Here is a 17,606-nt window from a genome sequence, read left to right as displayed (position 1 = left end):
TGAACGGATTATAATTTATTAGGACTTGATACAAAATCACCCCTACGAGGCGCGGTTAGAAGCAGCTGGGGCAAAAGCAGGCGCGCGTTCTTCCTTCTCCATGCCTTTCCTTATGCCTCTGGGGGCACAGACCCGGTTAGGAGGGAGCGATCGGGGGGGGGGGGGGGGAAGCCGTGGCGGCGGGTTAAATGGGGACATGTGACAGGCGCGGGGAAGCGCGACGGGACGGTCAGCGCGCGCGCACGCTCAGCTGGAAGGGCCGCGGCAGGTTGCCCAGCCCGGAGCTGAGCGGCGTCAGGTCGATGTCCTCGGGCGCCCCCAGCGGCTGCAGCGTGAAGTTCTGCAGGATGGCCGTGAGGTACAGGAAGAGCTCCATGCGCGCCAGCGACTCTCCCAGGCACAGCCGGCGGCCTGCGAGGGAAGGGGTGGGGAGAGAAGATGGGGTGCGCCACCCCCACATTTCCGGAGACAAACGCAGGAGGACAAACAGCGGGGACGTCCTAGATTCTGCCCCTCTAGTGGCCGGGAAAGGGCTTTTAAAGCAAATCTTGGTGGGCCGGAGCTGAGCGGTCAGTTGCCTTGCACCCAGATAATCAATCTGGGTTTGATCCCCGGGACCCCATATAATCTCCCGAGACCACCTGTAGTGACCCATGAGTGCAGAGCGCGGAATGAGCCCTGAGAACAGGTAGGTGTGGGCCCAACCTCCCGCCCATACCCTCCCAAACAAACAAACAAATTCCCTGGTTCTAATTCAGGCTATGCCAGTGGTGTTTTTGTGATCTTGGGCAAAGCCACTGTTTCTGGATATGGAGAAGGAGGATATTGGGGTTAGGTAGAGAACTCAGGGGCTAGGGGTGCATGTCTGCATGTACAAGGATTTGAGATGTGTTCCTGGCAATCCCTTTCTGGATATGGCCTTGGTGACCCCCAAGTACCTCTGGGTCCTAGCCCAGAACTGTTGGTAAGTGTGGCTAGAAGTCACCCCCAGGTCCCCCACTCTGCTCCGGAGCATCCCATGGGATGTCCTTAGGTTGTTGTGGTTGGTACTACAGTTGCAGTGGAGAGAACCTAATGCTTGGATAGGTCTCACTAGGGGCATCACTGCAGCTGACTTTTTTTTTGATACTCATTTTTTAAATCTGTGAGTACATATGCTAGAGATTGAACCCAGTGCCTTTATTTATTTATTTTGGGCTTTTGGGATCACATCCGAAGATGCTCAGGGATTAACTCCTGGCTCTACACTCAGAACTTACTCCTGGCATTGCTGGGGGGCAGGGGGGCATATGTGATGCCAGGAATGGAACCTTGATCAGCCACATACAAGGAAAACGCCTTACCTGCTGTACTATCTATCATTCCAGCCCCTTGAACCCAGTGCCTTACACATGCAAAGCCTGTGCTCTACTACTGAGCTATGTCTCTTACTACTGCTATTAAAATTGAATCCTCAGGGGCTGGAGCTATAGCACAGCGGATAGGTGTTTGCCTTGCACATGCCTGACCCAGGTTCGATTCCCAGCATCCCATATGGTCCCCCGAGCACTGCCAGGAGTAATTCCTGAGTGCAAAGCCAGGAGTAACCCCTGTGCATTGCCTGGTGTGACCCAAAAAGCAAAATAAATAAATAAATAAAATTGTTTTAAAAAAAATTGAATCCTCATAGCAATGCTGAGTTATTTCGGTTTATTTTTGTGTTTATGCCTGGCAGTGCTCAGGGATAACTTTGGTGGGTTGGGGGACCACATGTGGTGCTGGGAATTGAATCCAGGGTAGCAGTGTGCAAGGCAATTGCCATACCCACCATACTATCTCATTGGTCTCCTTCCTCCCTCCCTCCCTTCCGCCTTTCATCCCTCACTCTTCCCTCCCTCCCTTCCCTTCCTTTCTTCCCTCTCCCAAACCAAATTGAAGCCACTATTGGCCTCACAATACTCTCTCCTGCTGAGTTCCACTCAGTCCTAAGACAAGCCCTAACATCTTTTTTTCTTTCGAGGGGGCGGGGCTTTTGGGGGGCTCAGAGGCTACTCCTGGCTCTGCACTCAGGAATTGCTATGCACGAGGGACCATATGGGATGTCGGGGATCGAACCCGGGTCGGCTGCATGGAAGGCAAATGCCCTCCCCACTGTACTATTGCTCTGGTCCCAGTCCTGTCATCTTAAAAATTGCATGTTGAGGTATAGAAAGGTGAACACATCCAAGGCCATTCTGCTAGGCCATGAGAGAGTTGGAATCTGCTCTTACTCGGCCCCCAACTCTTCTCAGAAGCAGCGCCTGGCAGATAGTGGGTAATATGAAGTTCAGTTCCTTTGTAACCTCCATTTGCTTGGGTCTCTTTTTGTTGAAGGATGAACGACACCAAGAAAAACTAGAACCGCCTCAATGGCGCCACCTAGTGGAAGACTAGTAGCGACCAATTTCAAGTTTATAATCCTCTGACCTCCCTCAATTTTTTCCAGTTTCCTTTACTTCGTTGGACCACAGTCGGCGATGTTCAGGGCTGACTCCTGAGTCTGCACTCAGAGAGTACGCTTGGTGGACTCAGCGCACCATGTGGAATGACAGGCACCGAAGCCTGGTTGGTCTCGTGCAAGGCAAGAGCCCTATATGCTGTACTGTGGCTCTGGCCCGATTTCCCCCGCCCCCTCCTTTCCCCCCCTTTAGCCTGTAGGAGCAGAGTGAGGAGGGAGGATAAGTATCTCTGCACACCCAAGGCTGAGGATGGTTGGGGATAACGAAGTGAAAGGGTTGAGACTGGCGACCGTAATGGGAATAAGGGGTTAAGGGCCAGGAAGACTGATTCTTGCTGTTCTATCTCCTGCACTCACCTGCAGAAAATGGCATGAAGGCAGGGCTCTTCTTGAAGGACTTATTGTCATCCAGAAAATGCTCAGGGTTGAATTCCCGGGGTGTCACGAACTGACTAGGGTCATAGTGGACTGTATTGAGAAGAGTGATGACATCCGTGCCCTGAGGGTGGGGAGGCAGAAGCAGTTACTTAATTACCATTATTATTATTATTATTGTTAACATTTGCTGGGCTGCAGAGATAGCACAGCAGATAGGGAATTTAACTTGCACATGGTCAACCCAGTTTGAATCTCCAGAACTCCATAGGGTCCCCTGAGAGCACTAGAAGTGATTCCTGAGTGCAGACAGGAGTAAGTCCTGAGTATCACCAGGTGTGGTGGGAGACACCCATCTCTCCCACTTTTTTTTTTCCTTCTTGCTTTGGCCACAGTGCTCAGAGGCTATTCCTAGCTGTATGCACAGAAGTGACCCCTAGTGGTGCTTTGAGGTGCTGTGCATAGAACCTGGGCCAGCCACATGCAAGGCAAGCGCACCTTATCTATCCCTGTGTTATCTCTCCAGCTCTCCAGAATCATTAATTTACTGATGCAGTGCTCAGGGGTTACTCCTGGCTCTGTGCTCAGGAATCACTCCCGGCCGGGCTCAGGGGACCATATCCACAGGTGCTGGGGATCAAATCCCAGGTTGGCTCTGTGCAAAGCAAGCGCCCTGTGCAATTACTCTGGATCCCCAGATCCAGTAGCTTAAAAGGGCCAGAGAGACAGCCACAGAGGCCAAAGTACATGCATTGCCTATGGGTGGGCCCAGTCCCATATGGTCCCTAAGGACTGCCAGGAGTGACTCCATGAGCACAGAGCTGAGAGTAATCACTGAGAAAAAAGGGGATGGGGGTTGAAGTTCTCAAGAATTTCCACTTTACTGGGCTGGAGGTGTGGGGACCTGGTTAGAAGGCAGTGGGACACAGGACTCCATCAATGTGTGTTGGTATCTGGGGATTATTATTATTATTATTATTACTTGCTTTTTGGGTCACACCCAGAGATGCTCAGGGGTTACTCCTGGCTCTGCACTCAGGAATTACTCCTGGCGGTGCTTGGGGGACCTTATGGGATGCTGGGAATCAAACCCAGGTCGGCCGCGTGCAAGGCAAACGCCCTACCCTCTGTGCTATTGCTCCAGGCCCTTGTCTGGGGATTCTTAGTTCTGGGTACTTAGTGCTGTGATTGAGAGTTGTGAAGAATGTTAAATACACTTGTGGAGCAGACTGGTAATAGCAGGTGTATGTGTGCAGGTGTCTGTGGAGGGCTGGGAGAATCTTCAGAGACCTCAAATATCTAAGACTCAGGGTGCTAGTAACTAAGGTCGGGGTTATGGGGTATTTTGTTGTTGTTGTTGTTGATGTTTGGAGGGGCCACACCCAACGGTGCTCAGGAGTTACTCCTGGATCTGCACTCAGGAATCACTCCTGGCAAACTCGGGGAACCACCCATACAGGATGCAGATGACAACCCGGTTCGGCTGTGTGCAAGACAAGCACCTTCCCCGCTGTACTACGGTCCCTCAGGGCAGGGTAATGGTTGTTAGAGAGTCGGGGATGCGGGTTAGAAGGGGCTGCCCGGTGCCCTGCGCACCTTGGGGAGCACGAAGCCGCGGAAGTTGGTGTCCCGAATAACGCGGTGCGGCAGGTTCATGGGGATGACGTCCGCAAAGCGCTGCACCTCGTGGATCACCGCGTCTGTGTAGGGCATGGACACCCGGTCCTCCACCGTGGGAAGCCGCGCGCGTCCCACCACGCGGTCGATCTCCTCGTGCACTCGAGCTGGGGACCGAAGGAAGAGAGTTGCTGAGGGTCAAGGGCGGGTGCGGGGCCCTGCGTGGGAGGGATCCAGGCGCGGCGGCAGGGATGCACGTGCGGGCGAGCCTGCGCCTGGGAGGGAGAAGGCATACGCCTGCTGCGGGGGCTGGGAGGTGGCGGCGAAGCAGCCGACCCCAACCTGGGTGGCTCAGAATCCGGGGAGTCCCGAGGACAGAGGTGGGCGGTGCCATAGGGGGCGGGGCTATAGATGGGCGGGGGCACTCAAGGCGGGCAAAGGTAGGCGGGGCCTTCATGGGCGGGGTATAGGAGGGCGGGGTCCTATAGGAGAAAAAACAGCGGTGGGCGTGGCATATGTAGGCGGGACAGAGGCCTGCAGGATCCTAATGGGGGCGGGACACGGGTGGGCGGGGCCTATGTAGGCGTGACCGCCCCGGGACCTTGAGCAGGGACGGAGGCGAGCGGGGGTGGGGGGAGGGGGGTTCTTGGAGGCGGGCGTGATCCCTGCGCGCTGTGTGAATAGGGTTGGGCATGTGTATGGGGATGGGTTGACTGTGCTGTGTGGGATTGGCGGCGGGAGGGGCATTTGGGGGCTGCGTGGCTCTCTCTATGGGCGGGGCTTGCAGGTGGACAGGTCCCGCCCCATCTGGGGGCGCGCGCACCTTGCACTTTGGGGTACTTCATGAGCACCAGGAAGGTGTGGCGCAGCGTGGTGCCCACCGTCTCGGTGCCGCCAAAGAGCAGATTGTGTGTGGTCATCAGTAGCGTGTCCATGTAGAAGTGGCTCAGAGGGTCCTGCTTCTCCTGCGTGTTGGGGGGGTTAGGGGGAAGGGGAGGGAAATCAGGCTTCGGTCTGGAACTCGGGGTTCCCCGCAGGCAGCACCAGTGGACTGGACCAGCCAGTGAAGTCCCTTCTGGGCTCTCCTCCGTTCCTCGGGGGACCCGGGGAGCACGGAGCAGGGAAATTCTTTGCCCCAGGGCCCCCTATTAAGGTTTCATGCTGAGCCTTAACGTCTTAATGAGCTGTTAACTGGCTGTGGCCCGGCTGGCCTGGCCTCCAACCCGGAGCCCACAGTGTAGCTCCCTTCCCGGGATCCCGGAGCTCCTGCCCAGGCTCACTCAACACGGGATCCGCGTCCATCTGGGGCAGGGGCAGCAGGCTCCACCTGAGAGGGACTTTCCTGGCTCACCTGGGCCATCTTGTTGAGAAAACAATCAATGAAGTCCCGGGGACAGTTAGGGTCGAGGGAGGCCTGGTGTTCGCGGACGATGCGGGCGATGAGGTCTTTCATGCACCCATAGTTCTGGAAGAGGCGGCGGTGTGGCCCAGGGACCCAATCCAGGAGGCTTGGAAAGATGTTGTAGAACTGGGGTGAGAAAGAGTGGGGTGTGTGTGTAACACCCATAGATAACTAACGTGTGCAGGGGGAGTGTGGGGACACATTCGTGTGCCGTCTCACGTGTGTGAGACAGGGTGGGGAGGGGATGCGTTGTTACCCTTCCCGCCATTTTCTTTTCTTTTCCTTCCTTTCTTTCTTTCTTTCTTTCTTTCTTTCTTTTCTTTTCTGGGTCATACCCAGTGATGCTAAGGGATTACTCCTGGCTCTGCACTCAGGAATCACTCCTGTAGGTGCTCAAGGGACCATATGGGATGCCATGGGTCAAACCTGTGTCAGCCGTGTGCAAGGATCTATCCTGCACCTCTTTTCTCTTTTCTTTCTTTCTTTCTTTCTTTCTTTCTTTCTTTCTTTCTTTCTTTCCTTCCTTCCTTCCTTCCTTCCTTTCTTCTTTCTATCTTTCTCTCTCTCTCTCTCTCTCTTTTTTTTTTGCCACACCCAGTGGTGCTCAGGGCTTCTGGCTCTATGCTCAGTGATTATTCCTGGTGGTGCTGGGGGTTCATGTAGGATGCCGGGGATTGAACCCAAGTCAGCCACATAAAAGGCAAACACCCCCCTCGCTACACTATCTCTCCGCCCCTGCTTTTCTCCTTTGGATTGTGTATCCCCCCCACCTCGTTTCCCCCCAAACTGCACCCCTGACCTCTCCCCAGGGACTGCTCATGATCTGGAAGTTGTCGTTGATGAGGCGGATGATGGTGAGCAGACGCTCATCGTGGTATTCGAAGCGGCTTCCGAAGAGCACAGAGCAGATGATGTTGGACACGGAGCGGCTCAGCACGAAGGTGGGGTCGAAGGGCTCACCTGACAGGGAGGGCAGGGATGGGTGTGGGTGTGGGCTCAGTTCCCCAAGGGGCTGAAATACAGTGAACCCCAGCAGAAACAGCCCAGAGAGGCAAGCATCCGACCAGATCCACACACGGACCACCAAACCCTGGGACCAGCCAGTGTACAGAGTGACAGCCTTGTCCCCCAGAAGGATGTAACTTGCTTCTCAAGCCAGTATTCTTCCTTGAAACACGTATCTCGTTTTGCTTGTCTCTGTGCTTCTTTCTTTTTTTTTGTTGAGGGGTGGGGTCACACCTGGAGATGCTCAGGACTTACTCCTGGCTCTGCACTCAGGAATTACTCCAGGTGGTACTTAGGGACCATATGGGATGCCTGGCATCGAACCCGAGTTGGCAGCATGCAAAGCAAATGCCCTTCCCACTGTACTATTGCTCCAGCTCTACTGTCTGTCTCTTTGCTTGTCTATCTCCACTCTGGAGAAGCCTGTGTTCTCGCGTGAATACACAGTTTTCATCTCTCCCTTCACATCTTTTTGTGTGTGTGTGTGTGGGGGGGGTAGAGTGAGGATGTCACATCCAGTAATGCTCTGGGCTTACTCCTGGCTCTGTGCTCAGGAATTACTCCTGGCAGGGCTTAGGGGACCATATGGGATGCTGAGGATAGAACACAGGGGTTGACTGTGTGCAATACAAGTGCCCTACCCATCCCCTCATCTCTCTCTGTCTGTCTCTCTCTTTCTCTCTCTTTATCTTATTTTTTGGTGATGCTCAGGGGTTGCTTCTGGCTCTGCACTCAGGAATCACTCCTGGTGGTACTGGGGAACCATATGAACTGCTGGAGATGGAACCCGAATCAGCTGTGTACAAGGTAAACTCGCCCCCCTCCCCCCCGTACTATCTTTCCAGCCTGGCATCTTTCTAAATAAGTTTCACTAAAAACTACCTTGCTACACACACACACACACACACACACACACACACACACGCACACACGCGTGTGCATGCATAATATTGGCAAGGCAGCGGGGAGCCCATAATGTCCTGCATCATGACCCTGTTCACCAGACAGCATGCAAAGTACAACATTGGCTCAACATACAGCACGACCCAGGGGCACACCAGCACCTGGGCAGGACAGTCTCACCCTGAAGGAAAACATGGCAACAAGAAGCACCCCAAATCCAGGAATCTAGCCACAGACAAACAGCAGATCCAGTAGCCAGGAGCACCATGCTTGGTCCTGCGCTGTGAGGATCCCTAACAACACAGCTAGGAGCCCCGACAACACAGTGAGGAACCCCCACAACATGGCTGGGGGCCCTGACAACACAGCTGGGGGCCCTGACAACATAGCTGGGGATCCCGACAACAGAGCTACGAGTTGAACTTTCGGGGTCTGGGCCTGCCAAGCAAGATGCTCCTGTCCAGCCTCCCCCTGATCCCCAATTAGGGCATTTGGCCACCCAGACCACCAAGACGGATGGGCGTGGACTGACCGTTGGTTTTGCGGAGCTCTTCCAGCAGGAAGCTGCCCTCCTCCAGAATCCGCTCCTCGATGCTCCTCTTGCCCATCCCGAAGTTTCGCAGAATCTGGACTGAGAACCTTCTCAGGGCCTTCCACCGGTCCCCATTGGAGAAGGCAATGCCTGGGAACAGAAGGAGGGTCAAGAACTAAAGAAAATACAGCGGTTGGGACCTGAGCGATAGTACAGTGGGGAGGGTGTTTGCCACGCATGCGGCTGACCCGGGTTCCGTCCCTGGCATCTTATATGGTCCTCTGAGCACCGCCAGGAGTAATTCCTGAGGGCAGAGCCAGGGGAAACCCTGAACATCGCCGGGTGTGATCCAAAATGAAAAAAAAAAAAGTACAGGAATTGCTTTGTGTATCCCAGAGACCAGAGCCTCAGCATCACATATAATCCCCTGAGCACCGCCAGGGAGAAGCCCTGAGCACAGAGCAAGTTAGAGCCGTTGGGTACCCACAGGTGTGGTACTCTCCTATAAAAAGAACAACAATAACATCTCATCAATGAGGAGCGGCAGAGATTGTGATTTCCTGGGACTGATTGAGACGGGCAGGGAAGGGGATGGGAGAGAAAGATGGGGGGGGGGCGTGTTTGCAATCTCTCCAGATCCCCAGTCCTTCCAGGAAGCATCCCCTTCCCATGGTACAGGAGCAGGGGGTGACTCTTCATGCTTTGCCAGGGCCTGGGACTTGGCATATATTTGTCCTCTTTGCCCCCTGGTCCTGAGGATACTGCCTCTATTTCCCTGTGTTCACCTCTGATAGACATTTTTGGGAGGGGGGAGTGGTGATGGAGCTAATGCTGCCATCAGACTGCTAAAGCAGGTGGGCTCCTGCCTGGCTGACCACTGTGTCCCTGGGATTGTCCAACAGGAGGTGTTAGGCTGGATTTGCTGGTGACCATACATGGATTTGGGAATGCCTCAGGGACCGGACATAAACTAAGGGACGCATAGTAGTGGGTGGGGCGCTAGGATTCGAGCTTGGGGGAGCTCAAGGGGGAAGGAGATGTTGAGCCCCTAGTGGGGGGCATGGCCGCAGAACATGGAAACCCTAAAACACTATTAATGCCACTGCAAATGATGACAATAATAACCCTCCATAAAATCTAGCCCTCCCCCACAGAACCCCTAGATGAACATGGAGGCACTTGGTGCTTCTCCAGGAACCAGACACAGCCTGTTCTCTCCCCGCAGTGCAGATTTTGGCACAAGCTGTTCTTACTTTCAGAACAGTCTAGTTACTCTTTACCCCTTGTGGCTTCCTCTTTCTGACTGGTTGACTTCAGCATCCATTTGTTGTTGTTGTTTTGAGGTCACACCTGGCGATGCTCAGTGATTACTCTTGGCTCTGCACTCAGGAATTACTCCTGGTGGTACTCAGGTACCATATAGGATGCCGGAAGATTGAACTCAGGTTGGCCGTGTGCAAGGTGAGTGCCCTACCCACTGTACTATCGTTCCCACCCCTCAGCATTCTTTTTTGGGGGAAAGATGGGGGAATGTTTGGGTTACACCTGGTAGTACCCAGAGATCCTGGCCCCTTCCTTCTCTTTTTGTAACAAAGCCCTCAACCTCAAGAGAGCAGAAGGTGCAGGGAGGCCACTGGCCTGGAGGCCCGCAGCTAGGGAGAGAGTGGCAGGACCCCGTGGTCACCCTCCATGCCGGGCACTGAATGAACAGAAACAGACAGTGTGTGTATGTCTACAGAGATTTTCTTTCCTTCTGTTCCCTTTTTGTCATTACTGGAGATCAAACTCTGGACCGCATGTGTACAAGGCGTGTGTTGTGTTGCCAAGTCATGTCCCCAGCCTACCTTGCTTGTTTTGGCCACAGTTGTGGTGCTCAGTAACTATATGCTTCCCTGTGCTCGGGATGGCTGCCAGCGGTGCTCAGGTGACCATGCAGTGCCGGGGTGAATCCCGGAGCTGCTGCATGAACAGCCTGAACTCTGGCCCCTTGAACTCTCTCCTGGGCTCTTGTATTGATGTTTCTGTGTTCAGGGAGCAAGTCTCTGCTCACAAGTGCCCCATCTACACCTTCAGGTGTGTCTGGGCAGGTAAGGTCAAGCCCAGGGAAAGTGCTCTCAATGTAGTGTCTTGTCCTTTCGTTTGTTTTGGTTTTTCTTTCTTATAACCTAAGGCTCTTTAATTCTTTAATTCCAGCTCCTATGGTAACTGGAACCCACCTAGTGCCTCTCCTCTTGGTCCTCCTCCTCCTCCCCCTTCTCCTCCTCCTTTTCCTCCCCCCTCCTCCTCCTTTTCTTCCCTCCTCTGCCTAATTTCCCCCTCCCCTCCTTTCTCATTCTTTTAACCTGAGAGGCTTTAATTCTTTAATTCCAGCTCCTTCGGTAACTGGAACCCACCCAGTGCCTCTCCTCCTCCTCCTCCTCCACCTTCTCCTCCTCCTCCTCCTCCTCCTCCTCCTCCTTCTCCTCTTCCTCCTCCTTCTCCTCCTTCTCCTCCTCCTGATCCTCTTCCTCCTCTTCCTCCTCCTCCACCTCCTTCTCCTCCTCCTGATCCTCTTCCTCCTCTTCCTCCTCCTCCACCTCCTCTTTCTACCTCCTCTCTCTACTCTTCCCCTTCCCTCCTTTCTGTTTTTGGGCCACACTTGGTGGTATTCAGGGGATATTCCTGTCTCTGCTTAGGCCTAGGAGTGATCCCTAGAAGTGCTTGGGGGACCATACACGGAACTGGGACTTGAATTGGGGTAAGCTGTGTGCCTTACCTCCAGTACTCTCTCTCTCTCTCTCTCTCTCTCTCTCTCTCTCTCTCTCTCTCTCTCTCTCTCTCCCAGCCCCCAACCCCTAGGAATTATTTAGAAAAGGATAGTCCATGAAACAGGTCTGTAGGACGTTCTCATCAAATGAACTAGAGTTTCCTTCCTTCTGTCCTTCCTTCCCCCATAATTTATTGAACTCAGCTTTGTTACATGACTTCCTTTGAGTAAGAGATTCATGTAACGATAATAACAAAGCCATCCAACAAAACAAAATTCAATGACTTCTGAACCTCAGAAGGTCAGGAGACTGGGAAAGAATGAGGCTAGGTTAAGGAAGGAATTTCACAGTTGGTGGAATGGCATGGAATGGGCATCGATGGAGCTGGACATAGGGCATACGGGACTGGGGTTATGGGATGGACATTATGGGGCTGGTGAAGGGGGTGGAGCTGAGTGGGATGAGAATGTCCGTCAGGTTGCGGTCAGGTTGTGCTGGGGGTGGGGTTGATATGTGTGGAAATTAGTCTTGGTGATGGTGGAGGGGTGAAGGTTGATAACGAAAACTGCTACTGGGCAAGTTGAAGGGGTGGCTGGCTGATAGGAGGGGGCTGTGGCATGTAGTTTAACCCAAGGACTGATTGTCTGGGGCCAAGAGGAGATTTATCCCTGGGAATGGACATAAGAGTGAGCTGCGGTCAAGTTCAAGTTCAGGCTGACATAGGGAATGTAGAGGGAAGGTAGAGGGGGACAGTGGGGGTCAGGACCAGACTTTTTTTTTTAAATTGTTTGAGATTAACTTCTGGTGATGCAGACAGACAGGGATTGGCATGAGAGGGGGTTTGGAGTGGGGTGCAGAAGGGGATTCGCCTGAAAGTGTGATTCCAGTTGGGGGGGGACTGGCTGGAAGGTGGGTGGGGAAGGTTTGGGTTCTTGCTCATCTGGTATAATTGGTGAAAACAGAGTCCCAGAGTGGCCTCAGAATGGTAGGACAAGGACTAGGGATATAGCATAGTGGGTAGGGCATTTGCTTTGCAAGTGGCCGACCCAGGTTTGATCCCCAGCATCCCATATAGTCCCCTGAGTACCGCCAGGAGTAACCCCTGAGCATCACCAGGTGTAATCCAAAAAGCCAACAACAGAAAAAGAACTACAGGACAGTCCCCTCCCTACGTCCCCCGCCTCAGTATGGAGTGGGTCGGGGTCAGGGTTGGGCCAGGCTTACCATTGCCCTTGGTGAAGTTGTAGAAGACGGGATAGTCCCCACGGCCGCTGAACTCCTCACCCTGGTCCACCAGTGCCTCCTTCACGGTTTGGTACCCGCTGAGGACCACCACCCGCCGGGGCCCCAGATGCACAGTGTACACGGAGCCATACTCCTTGCTCAGCTGGGGGCAGGAAGACAGCGGTCACTTGGGGCTGGGGCTGGCCACCGCCCGCTCCCTGCCGGCCTCCTCACCTTGGTCAGGGAACTGAGCATATCCTGGGAGCGCAGCTGGAGCAGGTTTCCCAGGAGAGGAAGGGGCCGGGGCCCGGGGGGCAGCTTGCCTTTGTCCCTTCCCATCCTGAGGAAGAGGCAGATGAAGGCCAGAAGCAGCAGCAGGATGGCGGTGCTGACACTGTCCATGGTGGTGCGGAGGCTTCGGGGACAGAAAAAACAGGAAGCGCTGGGGAGGGGAGAGGGGTGCAGAGAGTTCAGGGGGGAGGGCATTTGCCCTGCATGAGGTTATACTGACTGTGACCCATGTTAGTTCTGGCTCTGCACTCAGAAATCACTCCTGGCAGTGCTCGGGGGACCATAAGGGATGCTGGGAATTGAACTTGGGTCAGCCGTGTTCCAGGAAATTGCCCTTCCTGCTGTACTAGCACTCCGGCCAATTTCTTTTAAAAAATTTAATTTTTTAGTATTTGGTGGGCTTGGGGGATCATATGGGATACCAGGGATCAAACCCACGTTGGCTGGTGCAAGGCATCTGCACTCCCCACTGTACTATTGCTCTGGCCCTGTGACCCAGGTTCTAAATCCTGGCACTGCCTAGGGTCCCCCGCCCTGCACAGAGCCAAATTAACCCCTGAGCACCACAGGTGTAGTTCCTCCGACAAAACAGTAAGGCAGTGACAGGGAGAGAGAGAGAGTGAGAGAGAGAGAGAGAAAAAGAGAGAGAAAGAGAGAGTGAGAGAGAGAGAAATAGAGAACAGAGGGGCTGGACAGATAGTACACTGAGTAGGGCACTTGCTTTGCTCTTGTGATCCCCAGCACCACAGATGATCCCCCAAATCCACCAGGAGTGATTCCTAAGCACAGAGCCAGGAGTAAGCCATGAGCACCATTGGGTGTGGTCCCAAAACAAAAACAAAGAAAACTAGTGATGGATGCCGAGACCAGGTGACAGAGGAAAACATAGATGATCTCAACATCTATAACTGTTTGCTTATCATCCATCCACCCACTACCTACCTATCCTCTATTATTTGCTATCTTTCTGTTTGTTTGGGAGCCATTCCTGGAGCTTCTCAGAGGCTTACTCCAGGCTCTGTACTCAGGGTTCACTCCTGGTGGTGCTCGGGGGACCATATGTGGTGTCAGGAATCAAACCTACATTGACTACGTGCAAGACAAGCTCCTGTCTCTCCTGCCTTGTCTATTTTTCAAAAATCTACCATTCATCTATTATCTGGCATTCATCTATCTTCTCTCATTGATCAATACCTATGTACCTATGATCTAAAAGGTAAAAGGTAAAGGCCCTCCCGTTGATCGTCGATTTGCTCGAGCGGGCCCAGTAACGTCTCCATTGGAGACTTTGTTGTTACTGTGTCTGGCATATCGAATACTCTCGGTAGCTTGCCGGGCTCTCCGAGAGGGGCGGAGGAATAGAACTCGGGTCGGCCATGTTGGCTGCGTGCAAGGCAGACGCCCTACCCGCTGTGCTATCGATCCAGCCCCTACCTATGATCTATTTTTTTATTTTATTTCTACCAATATCTATTGTCTATCGTCTCTCTGGAGACTGAATCTGAACAGAATCAACTATAAAGACAGGACTGGGAGAGGGAGAGGGAGGAGAGGAAATCATGGAAGGGGCCTGTTTGAGAGAGCTCAGAGAAACAGAGCTAGAGACAGTCAGAGACCATCAGGAGGGAGAGACAGAGACAGAGAGAGCTGCCAGGAGTGCAGAGTCAGTGGAGACAGAGGGACAGAGAGATGGAGAGCTGGACAGACAGAGCCAAGCACAGACAGAAGGGCCCTTGGAGAGGAATGCAGCCAGCGGCAGAGGGAATTAAAGGAACCCAGGGAGGGAGACAGAGATCTGGGGTCACACTGCCGGGATCGGATTGCTGCCAGCAATGGGGGTGGGTAGGGAAGCCTTTGGGGAAGGGGACACTGGTCAGGTGAATGGCCAGGTGTCAGAGAGCCCAGAGACATCAAGTGCCCTCCAGGAGGTAGTAGAGACAGCCCCCCCCCCCCACCCCATGCCTGGCTCCACTTCTTGGGTTCTTTACCTGCTGCGCTGCTGGGGCACCAGTGGGAACCGATGTGGCTCTGCTGGCCGCTCTCAAGCTCTGGGTGTCCTGGGGGGAGGCCCGGGGGTGACCCTTAAATCATCTCTGTCTACACCCTCTCGCTCCCCTTCCCTTGTTCTCCAACTCTCTCTAATCCCTCCTCCCTCCCGATTTACCTCGCCTGCAGCTCTGGGGCACCCAGCCAGCTGGACTGACGCCTTGGGTGGAACCGGCCCGGAGAACCTTTCTCTGCCCTCCTGCTGAAACCTCCTCATGGTCACTGGCCATCTACCCCGAGCCAAGCAAAAGATCTGGTTTCTGGTTTCAAGGGTGATGGCCACGTGGGAGAATGATGGAGGAAGTTGGGGGTTTGGGCCACCTGGTTTGATTTTTCTCTGGGTTTAAGTTTCCCTGGACTATGGACTGGTCATGTGATGTGGAACGAGTGACCCCTTGGAGATTTTGCCCTCCTTGGGCCCTGGGGTTCTGCTCTCCCAGCTGTCTGCGTCTCTGTGTCTCTCCCACTGCTCCAGCCCTGAGTCTCTGGGCCGTCTCGCCTGCTCTCCATGTGGGGCCACCATTTCTGTCTTCTGGCTCCTTGTCCCTGTGTCTCTCAGACTGCCGGGGCGGGGGTGGGGCCCGTGGCAGGAGGGAAGGCAGGGGGAAAGCCGGGAAGGAGGACTCCGGCCCCCATGCCCAGTGCTCCTCTACCCCCACCCCCTGGCCCCCACTGACTGAGTCCTACTCCACTCTGAGCTCCTGCCCCGAGAATGGCCTCAGTTACTCAACTCCTGGCTGGGTCGTGGGGGAGAGTGAGTGCCAGGACCTGGCCGGGTCAGGACTCCGGGGATCTGGGAGTGGAAGGCAAATGTCCTTAGGTCTGAGAGCTGGCTTCCAGGGGCCCGTGGTGTTTGTTGTTCCCATGGTAGGGGAGGAAGTGCCTGGAGGTCCCGGGGAACACGACACTTCTGGTCCTGGGCCTGTAGGACAAGGAGGGGCCCCAGAAAGGCCGGTTAGGGCAGGCCTGGGAGGAGGTGGGAAGGTTTGCTTATGGGATCACATACCTGCACTAGGCTCATCTGCATCCCACAGGTTACTTTATTTACTTTTGGTCTTTTGGGACCATTCCCCGTGGTGCTCAGGGCTAACTCTTGGTTCTGTGCCGTGTCTGTCAAACTGGGGTGGGCCTCCTACAAGGCAAAGACCTTACCCCCTGCACTATGTCCCCGGACCCCTAAAGTACCCTTTTACCCAGACTCTAGAGTTGAGTCAAGAGGGGTGTGGTAGGAGTGCCAGGCTGGGGAACTGGGGGGTCCTTTGAGAAGGGGGGACTTTGTGCTCTTATAGTTCTTCTAGTTCTTTTTCTTTTGGAGGGGGGGTCAGACCCAGGGAGCTCAGGGATTACTCCTGGTTCTGCACTCAAGAATTACTCCTGGCAATGCCCCGAGGAATTGGGAATCACATGGGAACCAATGCTGGGGATTGAACCCGGGTCGCCTTCATGCAAGGCAAATGTCCTTCCTGCTGTTCTATAGCTCTGGCCCCGTTGTGTCTCGGCTTTGCAGGCCAGAGGCCCCGCTGGTGAGGCCAGTGCTTCCCTGGCCCGAGTCTCCCACCCTTTGGCTAACTCCCCTTTTCTTTACTGACTCTTATTTAGTTAGTTAGTTTTTGGGTCACACCTGGCCATGTGGCCAGGGATTGCTCCTGGCAGGCTCAGGGGACCATAACGGATGCTGGGGATCAAACCAGGCTTGGCTGCATTTAATCCCCAGGCAAATGTCCTACCTGCTATATTATCTCTCTGGCCCCATTGTCTCCAATTAAAAAAATTAAAAGGGGCTGGAGTGATAGTATAGTGGGGAGGGGGTTTGCCTTGCACGCGGTTGACCTGGGTTCGATCTCCGACATCCCATATCGTCCCCCGAGCACTGCCGGGGGTGATCCCTGAGTGCAGAGCCAGGAGTGTCCCCTGAGCATCACTGCGTGTGACTCCAAAAGCAAAACAAAACAAAAGAAACATTAAAAAATTTTAAAAAATTAAAAAAAGATTGATTTCTGACACCCATATGGTCTGCCAAGTGCTGCTAGGAATGATCCTTGAGTGTAGAACCAGGTCCCCTGAACACAGCCAGGTGTGCCCCCTGCAAAAAAAAAATACCCAAAAAATAGAACACCAGAAAAAATGATTATCAATATTATTTTAACCAGTATTACATTAATTTATATTTGAAAAGCAAATATTTCAAAGTGGCAGATTGTAGAATATGATTTTTGAAAGAGTCTATGGGGGGAAAAATAGGATCTTTGGGTACTAAGTTATTTTACATCTGTTTTTTGTCTTTCAGGGCTTGTTTTTTTTTTTTTTGGCTTTTTGGGTCACACCTGGAGATGCTCAGGGGTTACTCCTGGCTCTGCACTCAGGAATCACTTCTGGCGGTGCTCGGAGGGTCATATGTGATGTTGGGTACCAAATCCTGATCAGCCGTGTGCAAGGCAAACACCCGGCCAGCTGTACTATCACTCCGGCCCCCCAGTTATTTTACATCTGATTCCCTATTTATGTTTGTTTTGGGAACTTTTTTGTTTTGTTTTGAATGTTGGGACAAACCCAGTGGTGCTCTGGGCTTCGTCCTGCCTCTGAACTCAGGGATCACTCCTGGCGGGCTGGGGGACAATAAGGGATGCTGTGAATTGAACCCAGGTTGGCTGTGTGTAATTGAACCCTGCCCTGCTGTGCTCTCACTCCAGCCTGAGTGGATGCTATTCAAGCTGGATTGGTGTGATTCAAAGTGAGGGCTCAAGGATCAGACACTGCCTGGTCCCTGCAGTGCTGGTATTATCTAGGACCATAACAGGGGCCACTTGGGGGATTTCCAGGGCTTCACTTGTCAGTGCTCGGAGTACCGTATGAGACAACCTCCCTGTACTATCTCTCCCAGCTCCTGTTGCCTTTCCCATCACTGTGGCACATGGACCAAGAGTGTACTTTGCTACAGCACATCAGGATCCTTCTCTTGCTTCAGCACTGCAATGCTGTTGAGTGTGC

General features: G+C 53.6%; 1 protein-coding gene across 5 annotated transcripts; it reads right to left on the bottom strand.

The window, feature by feature from the left end:
* On the bottom strand, positions 1-14,826 carry LOC130044281 (cytochrome P450 2F5). 5 transcript variants are annotated; one of them, XM_056136964.1, is made up of 11 exons: positions 14,737-14,826; positions 14,561-14,629; positions 12,516-12,696; positions 12,282-12,444; positions 8,311-8,460; positions 6,670-6,830; positions 5,820-5,996; positions 5,292-5,433; positions 4,448-4,635; positions 2,834-2,975; positions 1-411 (listed from the first exon to the last, which is right to left on the bottom strand). In XM_056136964.1, exons 3-11 carry the CDS (start codon positions 12,681-12,683, stop codon positions 230-232), a joined length of 1,473 nt encoding a protein of 490 aa, XP_055992939.1. In that variant the 5' UTR covers positions 12,684-12,696; positions 14,561-14,629; positions 14,737-14,826; the 3' UTR covers positions 1-229. The 5 variants fall into 5 exon arrangements, with proteins under 5 accessions (XP_055992939.1, XP_055992936.1, XP_055992937.1 ...); XM_056136961.1 differs by having other exon boundaries at positions 12,516-12,723; positions 14,737-14,825; XM_056136962.1 differs by lacking the exon at positions 14,561-14,629 and having other exon boundaries at positions 12,516-12,723; positions 14,737-14,825.
* Between the last annotated feature and the right edge of the window lie 2,780 nt (positions 14,827-17,606).

The sequence above is a fragment of the Sorex fumeus genome, unplaced genomic scaffold, assembly GCF_029834395.1.
Source record: "Sorex fumeus unplaced genomic scaffold, SorFum_2.1 ptg000122l, whole genome shotgun sequence".
Classification (NCBI taxonomy): domain Eukaryota; kingdom Metazoa; phylum Chordata; class Mammalia; order Eulipotyphla; family Soricidae; genus Sorex; species Sorex fumeus.
This window is presented reverse-complemented; position numbering and strand designations above follow the sequence as displayed.

Bases quoted from the DNA above. Each gene is read 5' to 3' on its own strand.
- LOC130044281 (XM_056136964.1), bottom strand. From the start codon at position 12,683: ATGGACAGTGTCAGCACCGCCATCCTGCTGCTGCTTCTGGCCTTCATC. The intron at 12,445-12,515 runs GTGAGGAGGCCG...TCCTGCCCCCAG, and splicing joins TGCTCAGTTCCCTGACCAAG to CTGAGCAAGGAGTATGGCTC. The intron at 6,831-8,310 runs GTCAGTCCACGC...CCTCCCTGTCAG, and splicing joins AGAGCTCCGCAAAACCAACG to GTGAGCCCTTCGACCCCACC.